Genomic DNA, 14,696 nt, shown 5'->3' with positions numbered 1-14,696 from the left:
ATCATTAAAGTATCTAAGTTTTCGGGGGTGTCGGATTTTTTTTTTTAACTTTTGTTTTCTTGTAACCCCCCCCCCCCCCTCTCTCTCTCTCTCTCTCTCTCTCTCTCTCTCTCTCTCTCTCTCTCTCTCTCTCTCTCAATCTATCGACGATGAAACTGAATTAAAATTATCATCAGGTCATTTATACCGAGCTCTAAATTAACTTTTTGCGAGGAATATACCCACCACATTGTTGCGCGCATATGTTAAATTGATAAGAGCAATATTAAACTGGTTTGATCCATTCAAATAAGGCGCGTATTTGATATCGATGTTTCGCATCAAATTAATTATTGCTCTCATCAATTGAATTGATGCACATATTAACAATAATTAATTGATTTGAAGCGCACATCAATTCAATTGTTGCATGCATCAGATGAATTGCAATATCTTTATATGATTCACGATATCTTCAATTATTTGAGTTAATTATCTTAATTTGCCGCGGTATTCTACAGTTGCAGTAACTATCAAACGCTGTCGAAATCGAAGTATTAAATTCTGAGACCTTGACCTTTGTAAACATGACCTTGAATTAGATCATGGCACACAACAAGTCAAAGCTTGGAATCAATGAGGATAACAGTCGAACAGTGGGTGATCAATTTCCTTAAACCTATAAAGAATATAAAATTAAGAGTAGGACAAATACAGATCCCTGGACACACCAGAGGTGGGATCATCTTCGCTAGCCAAGGGTTTTCGGTCCACTCCGCTCCCCATAAACTTTATGGGGAGCGGAGTGGACCAAAAACCCTTGGCTAGCGAAGATGAGGTGGGATCAGATGTCTAGGAGAAGTAAGCACCCCCTGTTGACCGGGCACACCCGCCATGGGCCCTCTATCTGCATGTCTTCATCAGTAAAAGGAGTAATCCGTAGTCACAATCAGAATGTAAATATCGGCCTAACAATCGGTATCAAACACGTCAGACAGCATTTTACCTAATGGTAGGTTGTATTAGCATTCTAGATCGTTATTACGACCAATGCAAACTGCTGATTTTAAACTTCCACATTGTGGATCAGCTCTTTGGGCGAATAGTACATCTCCTAATTTGTTCCGCACTATTAAAGCATTGATTGGCAAGTCTAAAAACCAAACGCATGTAGTCTGTGGTGTAAATACATGTGTGGGTTTAGTGTAGTTGTTGTGCTGGGTGTAAATATCAAATTATATGTAATTTTGTTATTATTCTCTGTTAATATTGGCCACATTGTGTAAATGTTCTCGTTTGTCCTGAAGAAGGGACAGGTCGACCCGACTATTTGATAGTCTGGTTGTTTGTGTCGCTGGTAATTTTAGTGCTCTTTATATTTTTTGTACACTAGAATCGTTGTGCTGTACATATAGATGTATAATATATATTTCTATAATGCAGTATATATTTTGTATGATCCTCTAACTCTAAGAACTATATCCCGCGACAAACTTTACTCGTTAAAACAGGTAGTAACAGTTCCATCACCAAACGCTCGACATCAGGTGTAAATATCACAGGTCCTCGGAGATTAACTTAAAAACGGATGTCCCCAGAAGGTGTGGCACGCTAAAGAACCCTCACTGCTCAATGGCCGTAAGCGCCGAGCAAAGGCCTAGAATCGAAGTCCTTCACCGGTCTTGGTGACGTCTTTATAATGAGTGAAAAATCCTCGAGAGCTAGGTACGATAAACAAGATACAATCAATCAATCCATTCTCAATGATAGTGTAACGAGTGACAGTTTGGCGAGGATATTCCATCGTCGTCGGGAGTTTTTGACTTGCGCTAGAGATGGCGCGCTAGTCATCCATTGAGCTAGGAGATTTATAGTTCCGCTGATCGGGAGTTCAACCCGGGCCCGGGCTGGGGCGGAAATGCATGGACATCCAAAATACAGTGAATTTTTCTTCATGTGCTTTATATTGAACATTTCTTCACTTTAGGGCACTTATATGTATGAGCTATAATATGATTACAAAAGAATTGCAAAGTGGTTTGATATTTTTATATATGAAAAGGGCCATAGTCTAAGCGGATTTTAAAACTTTAGTATTTCAGAAAAAAGTATATTTTTGATAGCTTGATGACGGTAAACTAACTTGATATAGCTCAGATATATATCTATCCTTTGAATTTTTGATTTAAGTAAGAAATGTCATATCTTGATTTAGCCACGCTATTCTAAGATGCGTATCAATTTCCGTATCATAATTTTCCTTAGACTTGCTCAAGTAAAATTTGGATGAAATGATAATGTAATAAAAACAACATATGTTTTTATTACATTATCATTTCATCCAAATTTTACTGTGTTTCTCTGCTCTCTACCATACTTAGTGTCACCAAACATATGTTTGGCATTATCAGAAGTATTAAAGAGAGCACTGATTATTAAACATAGAGACTTTGAACAGCAAGTCTAAATTTCCCTCTAAACGCTTCGAAATGATTCCCTTTTAAGAGTTAAGTAGGTAGACAGGCAAGACTTATATGCACCCACTTCTCTCTGCAAACTACCATGTTTTCATCTGGAAAACGTGTTGCGGGAAGTGGTTACGGGTTTACGCTTTGGTCGACGTTTAGACTCAAATATGCAATGGTTTACGTAAAAGACAAGTAATTTTCATAAATGACTGCATGCATCTGTCACAAGGAAATCGACTTTTACTCGCAGTTAAATCCAATTTTACATGTTCCTTATCCCGGGATTAAAAAAATAAATAAATAATAATAATAAAAATAAAAATGAATAAATAGATAGATAGTAAATGAATTTATAAAAAAAGAAATTAAAGATATAAATGAAAAATAAAGTAATGAAAAAAAAAATATAGAATTGAAAAATTTGGAAAGACACGCATTTTGGTTCTCTGACAAAGTTTCCATTTTGATTCATGCAAACATAATTTTTCTAATGCTATTGACAAGAATAACCTTTTTAATCATGACGAAAAGCTTTTCAAAAACAAAAATTATGTCTAAAATAAAGAACCTAAATCTTTATTCATAATTCATTGTTTTAATTGTCATACCCGTGACATTCCTGGGATGGGAGGGGCAGCTTTGAATACACATTGGCGGAGAAAAAGTACATCGGGTTCAATATTCCCAGAGAGATATAATTTAGAAATGTTCCGAAAACTACGCGAAAACTGATGACATCACAGCACAAAATAGGGAAAGCGGAAGCTCCGATAGGAAAAGCAGCGGTTTTCTTATAAAACTGATTGATTCAGTGATTGCTTAGGTCATTATGTAAATATAAGGATCCGAGCAGACAGCAAACAGCCCACGTGAGAGCGTAAGTGTAGAGATGAGAGCGAATGTAAGAGACAATACAGTTTTTGTGGATTGTGTACATGCACCCGTGCACACACCCCGTTTAGCTGGTGATGTTGTTCTGTTGGTGTGCAGTCTGTTCTAGTTATTAGTGATTGATGGAATTAATTCGTTAGATGTTTTGATCAGTACTGGGACTGAATATGTGCATAGTGAATATGTGGCTTGTAAATATAAACGTCGTATGCACACACATGTTGGAATGTCATTTTTTTTTAAGTGCACACATACACCGATACAGGTATATTATGTAGTACAAGTAAATGAGTCATGGGAGTCAATGGAATTTCATTCATTCAGTGGTCACTCAGGCTGGACACATCATGTAAATGACATAGATCAATATCAAATGTCTGTGGTATTTACCTAATGAGTACATTTCTTCACCATATGCATGTTTGTTAAACTGTAGTGCATAATGATAAAGTGAGCTCCATTTATCTATAAATTACTTTGACAGTAAGAGCGTCATGTGGTTTCATTATTGTTTTATCAAAATAAGCTTATTTTGGGTCTTGAATTCTGGATTACAATTAAATTATTTTTCTATTGGATCATTGCACTGAATCAATCTTTCATTTCCAAGCTTTAGTTTAAGCAAATTGGAAGTTAAAGTTTACTTTGTTTGAATATGATGAAGGGCACTACAGATTTTGAAATATTTAGATATTAGAAATGATAGAGCGAGTTTTTTCTACCCATTGGTACTGGTACCGGTACCCATTCAATTGGAAAAAATAGCGTCAAAATTGAACTAATTGGGAATTTTCTACCAATGTATCGGCAAATGATTTCAACTAAGAGAAAAGAAAAAAGAGTTCTACAAAACAAGAAGTAGTAAATTGGGAATTTTTAGTCTCAAAATTGGGGGAAAATTAATGGTTTTTGGCATTGGAAATGGTGCCATTTATCAGTACCAGTTATATAAGGAAAAAAATCGTTGTGATATATATGCCATTTATTTACCGATATATATTTTCTGTTTCATAATATTGAAAGTTTAAAACATCCTTGTTCATTCATCTGTAAACATGTTAAAAAAAAACAAAACAGCAATTCCTTTGGATCCATATTTCACCTGTATTTTAAAAGCTTGTCCAGGTAAACATAGTAAGCCCTATAGATATGATTGGTAGTATTTTTTTCTTTACCCTGCATTTAATTACAACAAAGTTTTAAAAACGGTACATATAAACAACACAATTATACTTTAAACATGCTTTTAGTGTCTGTGATTTTACTTCCTTTTAGCCATTTTAGAGTGATAAGATTATCACCCATCACTGTAGCTCGGCTTGTAGAGGTAGGTCAAGTGTTTGAACCCCAGTCACAACAGATGCTGATTATTTTTTGTAATAAGTAGCGAGTGATGGCTTGTCTGGCTCTTGGCATTGCAAGTGTGAAAGTCGTGGTTGTGATTCCGTGATGTTGTTACTACATGTAGTACTACAAACTTTGTGTCTATTTATCTATGTAATCTACTTGGTCTACTTTTAGTTTCCATTTCAATGAAATGCTGTTTCCTGATTAAGGCCAATTAAAATTAATTGATAGATTATCATCCCCGCCCGCCCCTCATAAAATGGCCCGCCCTGATATTTTTATTTTTGCAAAAATTACGATTTCAAACAAACTTGCTTCCCAGTGACATGAGTGAATGATTTAAGTCACAGAATGTTGGTTTTATATCTTGTACCAAGGATTCTTTGAATGTTAACTTGATTAACACTTTGTGTGATGCCTTTTGTCATTAATTGGTTTTTCTCATGAAATAGAAATTTAAAAATAGAATTCTCCCACCCGCCCCATATTTTTGTGTGACCCCAGATGATAATCTACTAATTAAGTTGAATTGGCCTAATGTTGGAATTATGTCTCATCCAGGGGGAGACATTGTTTTTGTACTTTCTGTCAATCTGTCACAAAATCTTTAGAATAGTTCTACTCCTATATGGCTTATTGGCTTATTTGATATACATGTACTTGAAACTTTGTACAATGGTTCATTGTCATTTGGGACAGGAAGATCCAATTATTTTCCTAAAAGTTTAATATAGTGGATCTACGAGGGGTGGATGATGTAAAATAATGTGTGAACACTTTTGCTATATCGCTTATTGGATAACTTTCAGATTTAAAATTTGTACAGTACTTTCTTATCATCTAATGATGTCCACATTTTTCTGACCCAGGGATGTAATATTTTCCTGCAATTTACAGTGGATCAAAGAGAAGTGTTAAATATAGCTCTTTTTCACACATTTACAAGCATGACAAGTGTATTTTCACTTTCTAAGTACTGGTACTTCAGCATATTTTAAAACAGTTTATGTACAACAATGACATTGGTCACATTGATGTTGAATCTTTTCTCCATCTTTTTCCTCAATGCACAAAGTGCAGTTTATAAATTAATGTTATGTTCATGCATGATCATGCTTTCTTCTCCATATCATGCAGGACGTTAATGGGAAGGGTAGGGTGTAAATTGGAGCTTTTTGGCACTGGGGAGACATTTGTTTTTAACAAAAACAAATAATATTTTGACGATGTAACACAAATTTATGATAGCAAAGTGCTCTATTTACATGCAGATATTACTATTTCATTTGATATTATAAACAGATTTGATACTGTATTAGTATTTCATGTTTCTTTGCGTGCTTTGCTTATTTCAGTCTGGACTTTAATTTCCTTTGACAAACGCAAAGGAGGAAGTAGTCTGAAAATTTCTTTTGAAGGTTTTTGATAGAGTTTGATACTACATATTTGATAGTATAATAAAATTTGTGAACACATCCATCGTGTTAGAACTTGCAGTCCTATGTATGTGATTTGAAAAACACACAAAGTGTGTGTAAAGGTAGTTCTTGGAACATCTCTCTCTCTCTCTCTCTCTCTCTCTCTCTCTCTCTCTCTCTCTCTCTCTATATATATATATATATATATATATCCAAATTGTGTTTTTAAAAAAATCACAGTGTCCGGTATAAAATATTAAAAGAAATAGAATAAACAGTACACAAAGTTAAAAATTTAACGCAAGCGCTTTCATTTTATAATCCTCAGGAGTTTATTCTATTTCTTTTAATATATATATATATATATATATATATATATATATATTTGATATACTATGATTTATTTGATAAAATAGAATGCTGTGCTTTCATTGTAAGATTACACAGCAAGAATATTGGACATTGGAATGTGTTTACATGATAGCATTTAGCATCATTATGTTGTATTTGTTTTGTTTATTTAACCAGGATGTTAAATGTGTTCAAGTGTCCTTGAAGTTTTCATTTTATCCCAGTTGTCAAAAGAAGATGATAATTAAAGATACGATCTCATTTTAGTCAAGATTTAAAGGAAGTATAAATTGTTCTGTTTGAGCTGCAGAATTAAAGCTCTCTGGGACTGGTCCATCTAAATTTGTACATTTAAGGGCCTGTGTATGGTATTCTTTGGGGGATGGGGGAATAGGCTGGTTTTGAGTTATTTCCCTTTGAAGAACTCTCGTACATAGTAAGGCGTAAACAATGTGTTTACATGCGGGAGTGGGACGAATATTCATCACTGCATAAGTAAATGTACTCAGTATTTTTCTCATACGCTGTTTCATCACCTGAATTCAACTGATACACAAACTAAGTAAGTGATAAGTTTTCAAGGAGTAATTAAATACATGGAATTCTTATTATATCACGTAATTTCGTTGGTCGTAGATATCATATCCAGAATATTACTTTCAAATATGATATTGTTTTTTTGTTTCTGCTTTAGTAAAACATATTTCTTTCGATAGTATTTTGTATTTCCTACATTTACATATTTAAAAAGAAGCTACTATTAATACATTTTATCATCTTCCTCACTGACTGTAGGTTCACTCTGTCCCACTTAAGCACTCAATTAAGTTCTAAATATACCTCCTACACAGGAGAGCTCTTATTTTGAAACTGGCGTATTGGGGTAGAACACAAGTTTTTAATTGTGATAACACATGCCTACTGAGATTTTCAATTTTTCTGTCAGAGAAATCTGTTGCAGTATATTTTATTTTTTTTTCTCTCCCAGGACACGTATTGCAGATAAGACTATATAGCCTTCCGATCTAAAACCACACTATTATCAGTCATATCAGAAGGAAATTCTTCTCACTACAGGGGGAAATGGGTTTTTTTTTCCTTTGAATATTTTTTTTTTATGCACTTTATTTCACAAGTTTAAAACGGGATTAAAACTTGATGGGGACAGTAGGGTAACATTTGTATGAGGGGAGACGGCAGCGTAACATTGGTATGGGGGGAGACGGCAGCGTAATATGTGTATGGGGGGAGACGGCAGTGTAACATTGGTATGGGGGAGACGACAGCGTAACATTTGTATGGGGGAGATGGCAGCGTAACATTTGTATGGGGGAGACGGCAGCGTAACATTTTTGTGGGGGGAGATGGCAGCGTAACATTTGTATGGTGGGAGACATTAGCGTAACATTTGTATGGTGGGAGACATTAGCGTAACATTTGTATGGGGTAGGGCGAAGTTGGAATGGAGTGGAGTCAATTATTCAAAGGGTAATATTTGCTGACGATCTCTGAAACTAGGTTGTAACGATTCATTGAAATATGAATTCTGTTCCATATTAATGCTTGATTCATATCAATGTTCGATTCATTGCCTGGATTTTCGGTTTGATACGTTTACTACAAACGGGTTCAGTAAAAAACATCAGGCTCGGTCCGTACTTGTTATTTTTACCTGCATGAGGGACAAATTAGCGTAAAATAACGCTCAGACCGTTCTTTGCCTCGAGTTTGATGAAAATAACAATGAATTTTATCTGATTAAACTACAGATTACTGATCCAACAGGCATCTTACTGTTTGGCAGACGAGTTTGGAAACATTTTGCTTTTAAAATTATGATTGTGAATCTTGGTCTAATCAAATTTTTCTTCAATGATATTGTTGGTTTCTTCTGTAAATTGTATTGTATTGAAAATATTGAATCATGCAATCATAAATATTGCAATATGTATCGTATTGTGAAGGGGACGTATTGTTTCAACCCTATCCGAAAATCCGAAACTGTCAAATTTATGCCTCTAGAGGTGAGAAATGTCCGCTAGTGACAGTATGCATTGGATATTATAATTATATTATCATTATATCAAAAGTATTTTTAAACATCACTGGATGTTTACATTTCCATTGTTTTCGCTTTTGATATCTTTACAAATTATAATGGTAGCCATTTTCTCATGAACGCGCTGCAATTGTAAACAATACGCATATATAAATCTTTTGATAAATATGTCTAAACTTCAGCATAGACACCAAGACATTCTCAAAATGAAAATGATGCATGTTGTATATTAATGTTTGATGAATATCGTTTTTCTTAGAATCAAAGTTCAATTTTCTGACATTTTGATAGTTTTCTGAGAAACTATGCTTTTGCTGTTACATCGGTGGCAAAGAAATCAGATCTGATTCATTAAACATGACCAGTGTGATGTTGGAAATAGAATTCTATCATTAAAAACTGTAGGTTATTGTGGGTTATAATGCAGATGAAATGTAAGTAGTTGTTTTGTAGGATGTTAACCAGTTAGAACTAAAAACAAGATGTGCTGAATAATCGTAGATAAGCAATTCCACAAGGCTTGTATTTAATAGTAGTTTGAAAATACACTTTTTCCTTCCTGATTCTAAAAACGAGAGTCATTAACATATTGCCATTTTTGTTTTGGAGATTGATGAGTGTTTAAATTCTGTATTAGTGTGATAGTACTCATGATGTTCATAATGTTAGATCTATATCCATTTGGTATTTTATGTAGTTTTGTGGAAATGATACACACATGCACTGCACTTGACCCACGATTGTGTTTGGGGATGAGATCAAAAGATCAATTTCAGATGAAAATTTTAATTCAAATAGTTATAGGGATCAGGGAGGTAAAACATATAAAAGGTAATACTAAGGTGCATCATTTAACATTAATTTTATTACCATTACAATTTAGTGTTAAGTCTAGGATCTAGAGAGGGCACACATATCATATGTTCAAAAGGGCACTTTTCGTCGCGGCAAGACAATTTTGGGGCACTTTCGTTGTATCATACTATGATAGTAATAGAATAATCATTTAGCCTCTTTAAAAGTTAATACCTGCTGCCTTGATTTTAAACTCTTCAATCAACCTTGTGAAATAAAGAACAGTTGTTTATATTAACAAATATTTTTAAAAAATTTATAGAGAGAAAAGGGCATGGCACAATTAAAAAGGGCGTGGCGCCAGCCAAAAAGGGCATGGTGCGGTGTCATGCTAGTTTGCTTTAACATTACAATTGGTACGTAGTTAACCTTTTTAAATGCTCCAATTTTAGTCAGTAAAGCACTTTGTTGCAGTGAGAAGTTATGATGTTCATGATTTTATTATATTCTAATGAACATTTAATTAGTGAAATTTGAAAACTACATTAGAAAACATCTATGTTCACAGCCACAACCCTCGCCTCAGCCCAAGGAAAACCACCCGTTCCCCATCTTCTCCTTCTCCTGACTCCATTCCTCTCCAGAGGTACTCAGTCTCTTTCTTTTGCCTTCTGGTGTCCGAGAAAGAGCTATGTTGCAATCATTGTTGTGGTCTTTTCTGAGGATGTGTCCTATGAATTTCCACCTTCTATACCTAGAAGGCTTCAGTCTGATCTGTATAGTAATTCTGAGGTTTGTAGGTTTTCCTGCCATTTCTCATCAAGCTGGGGACACATCAGTGTCCCTGTATTCATTTTCCATATTTCAATGATTTATTGTATATTGTGTATTGTCCCTCTAGAGAATCTTTTACTCAATATGGAGATGTCACCGTTGCTGATGATGAGCTGGAAAATTTAGGCCCATGATCGGCGCTTATGGCCATTACACGGGGCCTCGGTTTTTTTTTAACGGTCTCATCTGAATGACCATCCCATTTAGTCACCTCTTATGACAAGAAAAGGGTACTGAGAACCTAGCTATTCTAACCCAGATCATCATGGGACACAATGTTTCACATTCATACATTAAATACTGATATAGCTAGAGTGTGTTGTAAAGCCCCAGTTTTGTTGGGTTTGTTTTTCAGATAAAGTTTGAATTCCATTTCCTTTGACTCAAAAGGACACATTGTTGCTGTAATAGCTGCATGTAGAGTCTTCCCCTTTGTTTTTCGTGAGATTTTAAAAGGATATATTTTTTAGTTCATTTAATCTATAACCAGGGAATAATGAAGGTTTTAGGGTGAATGTGCCTCACATTAATTTCATGTGAACTGCTGTTCATGTTAAATTCATGTGAACATTTCATATACATGTATTAAATTTAACAAGAATTTCATGGGAAATGTTATTCATGTGAAATTTCACAAGAATTTCGTGTGAACAGCAATTCAAGTGAAATTCATGTGCAATACGTTTGTTTGTAACGTTTTTAGGAATTAGGACAAATAAATCTTGGACTTTCAGGGGCTGGACAGAGCCCCACTAGTAAGTTCTAGGGGTCAAAGTCCCTGATAAAAAAAATTAAAAGCATTTTCATAACCCATGTAGATTAACGGAAAATTACAATTAACAACAAATCTTGAATCTGGAGCAAATGAAAGGAATCATGATTGAAAAGATCTATAAAAATATTGTCTCTATCTCTTTTTAAGCCTGATGGGGACTAATTTCACTCAATGATTGGAAAAATGAAATGATTGGAGGGAACTTTTTTCTAGAGGATAAATAAATTGCGGTACCGTGAATATAGTCTAAATTAGTCTCTGTCAACATCTTAGTATTTAATGGGAAAAGTACGAAAATTTCTTCAATCATTGATGATTAGTTAATGTCCTCCTGTGGCTACTGTACATATGCATGCCAGGCAGGATGTTGAATAGGCTGGAAATAGAGTGTAGTTGTTATTGATGTAATATGTATGATAGTGTTAATTGGAGACAGGACCACCATTCATATATAAGTAAGCACTTATTTACAAGTCATGGGACAGGGGTGGAGGTATGTGCATTTTTTATAAGTGAAAGTGCATGCATTTAAATGTTGTTTCGTGTTGTTTCGAGTAGATTTATTTGATCTGTTGCTATATTTACATTATAGGCATTTTATCCATGTACGTGCACTGTATAAATTTGTACACTTGTCTCTAGTAAAAATAAGGATGGTTGTTTAGGAGATGTGCAGTGTACTTGTAAAATAGGGATGATTGTGATAAGTAGAGCATCGTATCCCTACATTCTGTAAATTTGGAGATTTTTACTGTTGAATAATTTTTATCTATTTTTGCGCATCTGGTCCATTCACAATATTATATTTCTTAAGAATAGATTTACTGTACTTGAAAAAGAAAAGTTTTGTGAACATGTAACTTTTAAACCTGGCAGCAAAAAGAAGTTTCATTAGGAATAGGAGAAAAGAGGAGGGTTGGGTGGAGGGGGGGGGGTGGGTAGAGGAGGGAGGTGGTCCGTGGAATATACACACAGGCATCTGTACACAGCCTGACAGGTATATTTAGAATTGAAACCAGGTAATAGGCTTACAAGATAGTTGATCCATGGTGGGTGTTGATGTGTGGTCAGTAAAAGCGAAACCTGCAGGTGCAAAAAGTTGCAAAAAATGCGTAGGAGGAGAATGGAGCGCCAAGAAGCATAAAACACTTCCCTGACCTTGATTTGAAGAAATATGTCCAAGGTTTTAAAGAAGAAAGTGTTATATAATGTATATCTTTCTTGTTTATTATCTTATGCATATCTTATCGAGAGAATACGTTTCTATCTGATACAATCTGACTGTAGTACAGGCCTATATCATAATATATAGAATATAGGTCTGTATACTTTAATCAGATGTATCTAATACAGAAAAAAAAAGTAATGATTATATTTTTATTGTCAGCATTTTTAATTTATCAACACTTTTGTTGATGCCAAAAATAAAACACATATGTACTAGTTTAGATTTAAAACATGTTTCTACTTTTAGCATTTCTATTTTTAGCATGGGATTTGGGACTGAGTTCCAGGGAAAGAAATCCCATGAGGTTCTGCAGCGAATCCAGGAGCATGAAATCCGGCTGTTGGAGGTGATGAAACGCTGTCTACACATCCGGGTCAAGAGCGATCGTAACTATGCAGACGCACTCTCTGGATTGGTCAAAGAAGCCCAGAAATTCACGTGTCCGGAATTCCAGCCAATGCTAGCTGTTTTCCAGGTCACTAGGATATGTTTTGACGTTAATTATTGTTGTTTATATTTCATGACCTGCTATATTCACTAGACACATGAGATATCGTTTGTCAGACTGCACATATTCAATAACGTCAGAGTTCTTTCATGCTGGCATTTAATGTGAAGACACTGTGATTATAAACTGAGAATATACTTTAGTCAAATTGATCTAATTCAAGAAATACTAATATTTGTAAGTCAATAAAATTCTTTTTGAGATTTTATTTCAAATTCAGTTCAGAATGTCAGTAAAGTAATTGTGTGATTTTTAACAATCCATGGGTACATGAAATGTTTGCAAGCATTATGATTTGTTACTGTTTATGGAACGTGCAATATGATTGGTTGTATGAAATGTTTATAAGCATTATGGTTGTATGATTGGTTGTATGAAATGTTTATAAGCATTATGATTGGTTACTCTTTATGGAAATTGCAATATGATTGGTTGTATGAAATGTTTATAAGCATTATGATTGGTTACTGTTTATGGAACCTGCAATATGATTGGTTGCTACTTTTGATTGACAGGCCTGGGATGTGGTTCTTCAGCAGACAGACAAACTGTTACAGCACATCAAACAGAGCGCACAGAAGATGGAGTCAGAGACGCTGTCTCGCCTCAACGATCTCATCACCAAGAAGAAAGAGACCCGGAAGTTTTACATAGATGAACGGAGTCGTCTAGAAGCAGAGTTCAATAAGGTTTAGATAACATATCTAGACTGAAAATGGCAATGCAATGAAACAAAGTTCAATAAGGTTTAGATAACATATCTAGACTGAAAATGGCGATGTAATGAAACAGATTTCAATAAAGTTTAGATAGTTTATCAACATTGAAAATATTAATGTATTGACTGAACTGAAAATATTGCTGTATTGACATTACTGAAAATATTGATTTGTTGACAGAGAGTCTTAAAAACGTGACGATGATGTATCATTGCAGATAATGATGTAGTATGCTGGAGTTTAGGGGGATTCCTAGCTGCAATAATGTAGCCTGATCTGATTTTTATTTTATTCTGCTGTTTTCGGGATTAAAAAATATCGGAGCGGGCTACATTATTTCAGCAAGGGGATTTCTCACTGCACGTGATGAATATGAAATGACAACCATTTCTACTGTTGATATCGTTGACAGGTTCAGGAGGAGGTTCAGAAGAACAAGCAGGAGTACGGCCGGTGTGTGATGAGACTCTCCACAGACGAAGCCAAGTACAACGACCTTAAATCCAAAGGTCAGGGGTATTATCACTTTATATCGCCCTATTGCTGAGTACTCAGAAATATTGACTACCAGCACGAATTACTTTAAGAGGAGGCAAATGAAGTACCATCACATTGATGATGATGATGGTGAAGATTTATAGTGCAGACTGCCCAGTAGGGGCCCTGCTACACTTGGTTTGTTGCGGCGAGGCGACAATGGTGGTCGACCCCCGGATCCCCTGGAAATGGGGAAACCATCACATCACATTAAACCCTTTCCTGTCCTACATTTATTTATGTGTCCGGGACATACAGAGTCTTGGCTGGCAAAAGTCCAATCTCATCCACAGTCCCAACTCCTGTGCAGAAGTTAATAATACATGTAGATGTCCGATGCAGAATTTAAAAATTAATGTTCTTGACTACAAATATAAGTCCTGTGCAGAAGTTAATAATAGATGTCCGATGCAGAATTTAAATGTTCTTGACTACAAATATAAGTCCTGTGCAGAAATTAAATGTCCTTGTTTTAAATTAAATGTCCTTTACTGAAATTAAATGTCCTGTATCTGAAATAAAATGTTAGCATTTATATCTTTACAACTATTGTTTATCTTATATCAATGCCACAAACTTGAAAGTTATTAATTTCCTCGTGTACTCTCTAGTGTATCCTGTGTCGGGGGAGAGGGGGGGGGTGTATTAGTTTTTGAAGTGTCCATGTTGCTCTTTGACCCCATCTGTCCTTCTATTGCAAACAACTTAAACCTTGCTGATAACCTTTTCATATGTTAAACCAGATTAAGATTTGATTTTTGTGTCACTTATCAAAAGTCATAACATT

General features: G+C 34.9%; 1 protein-coding gene across 3 annotated transcripts in view; it reads left to right on the top strand.

Annotated features, from left to right (window-relative positions):
- The first annotated feature begins 3,164 nt into the window (after positions 1-3,164).
- LOC125660706 (tyrosine-protein kinase Fer-like) overlaps positions 3,165-14,696 on the top strand; it is a 39,441-nt gene continuing 27,909 nt past the window's right edge. Inside the window, exons 1-4 of one of the 3 annotated variants that reach the window (XM_056147182.1) lie at positions 3,165-3,324; positions 12,407-12,620; positions 13,169-13,342; positions 13,785-13,881. In XM_056147182.1, coding sequence (XP_056003157.1) covers positions 12,408-12,620; positions 13,169-13,342; positions 13,785-13,881 — 484 coding nt within the window. In that variant the 5' untranslated portion in view covers positions 3,165-3,324; position 12,407. Of the gene's footprint in view, positions 3,325-11,242; positions 11,411-12,406; positions 12,621-13,168; positions 13,343-13,784; positions 13,882-14,696 lie in introns of those variants that run through there. The other 2 variants (XM_056147183.1, XM_056147181.1) reach the window with 2 other exon arrangements.

The sequence above is a fragment of the Ostrea edulis genome, chromosome 8, assembly GCF_947568905.1.
Source record: "Ostrea edulis chromosome 8, xbOstEdul1.1, whole genome shotgun sequence".
In the NCBI taxonomy this organism is placed as follows: Eukaryota; Metazoa; Mollusca; class Bivalvia; order Ostreida; family Ostreidae; genus Ostrea; species Ostrea edulis.
This window is presented reverse-complemented; position numbering and strand designations above follow the sequence as displayed.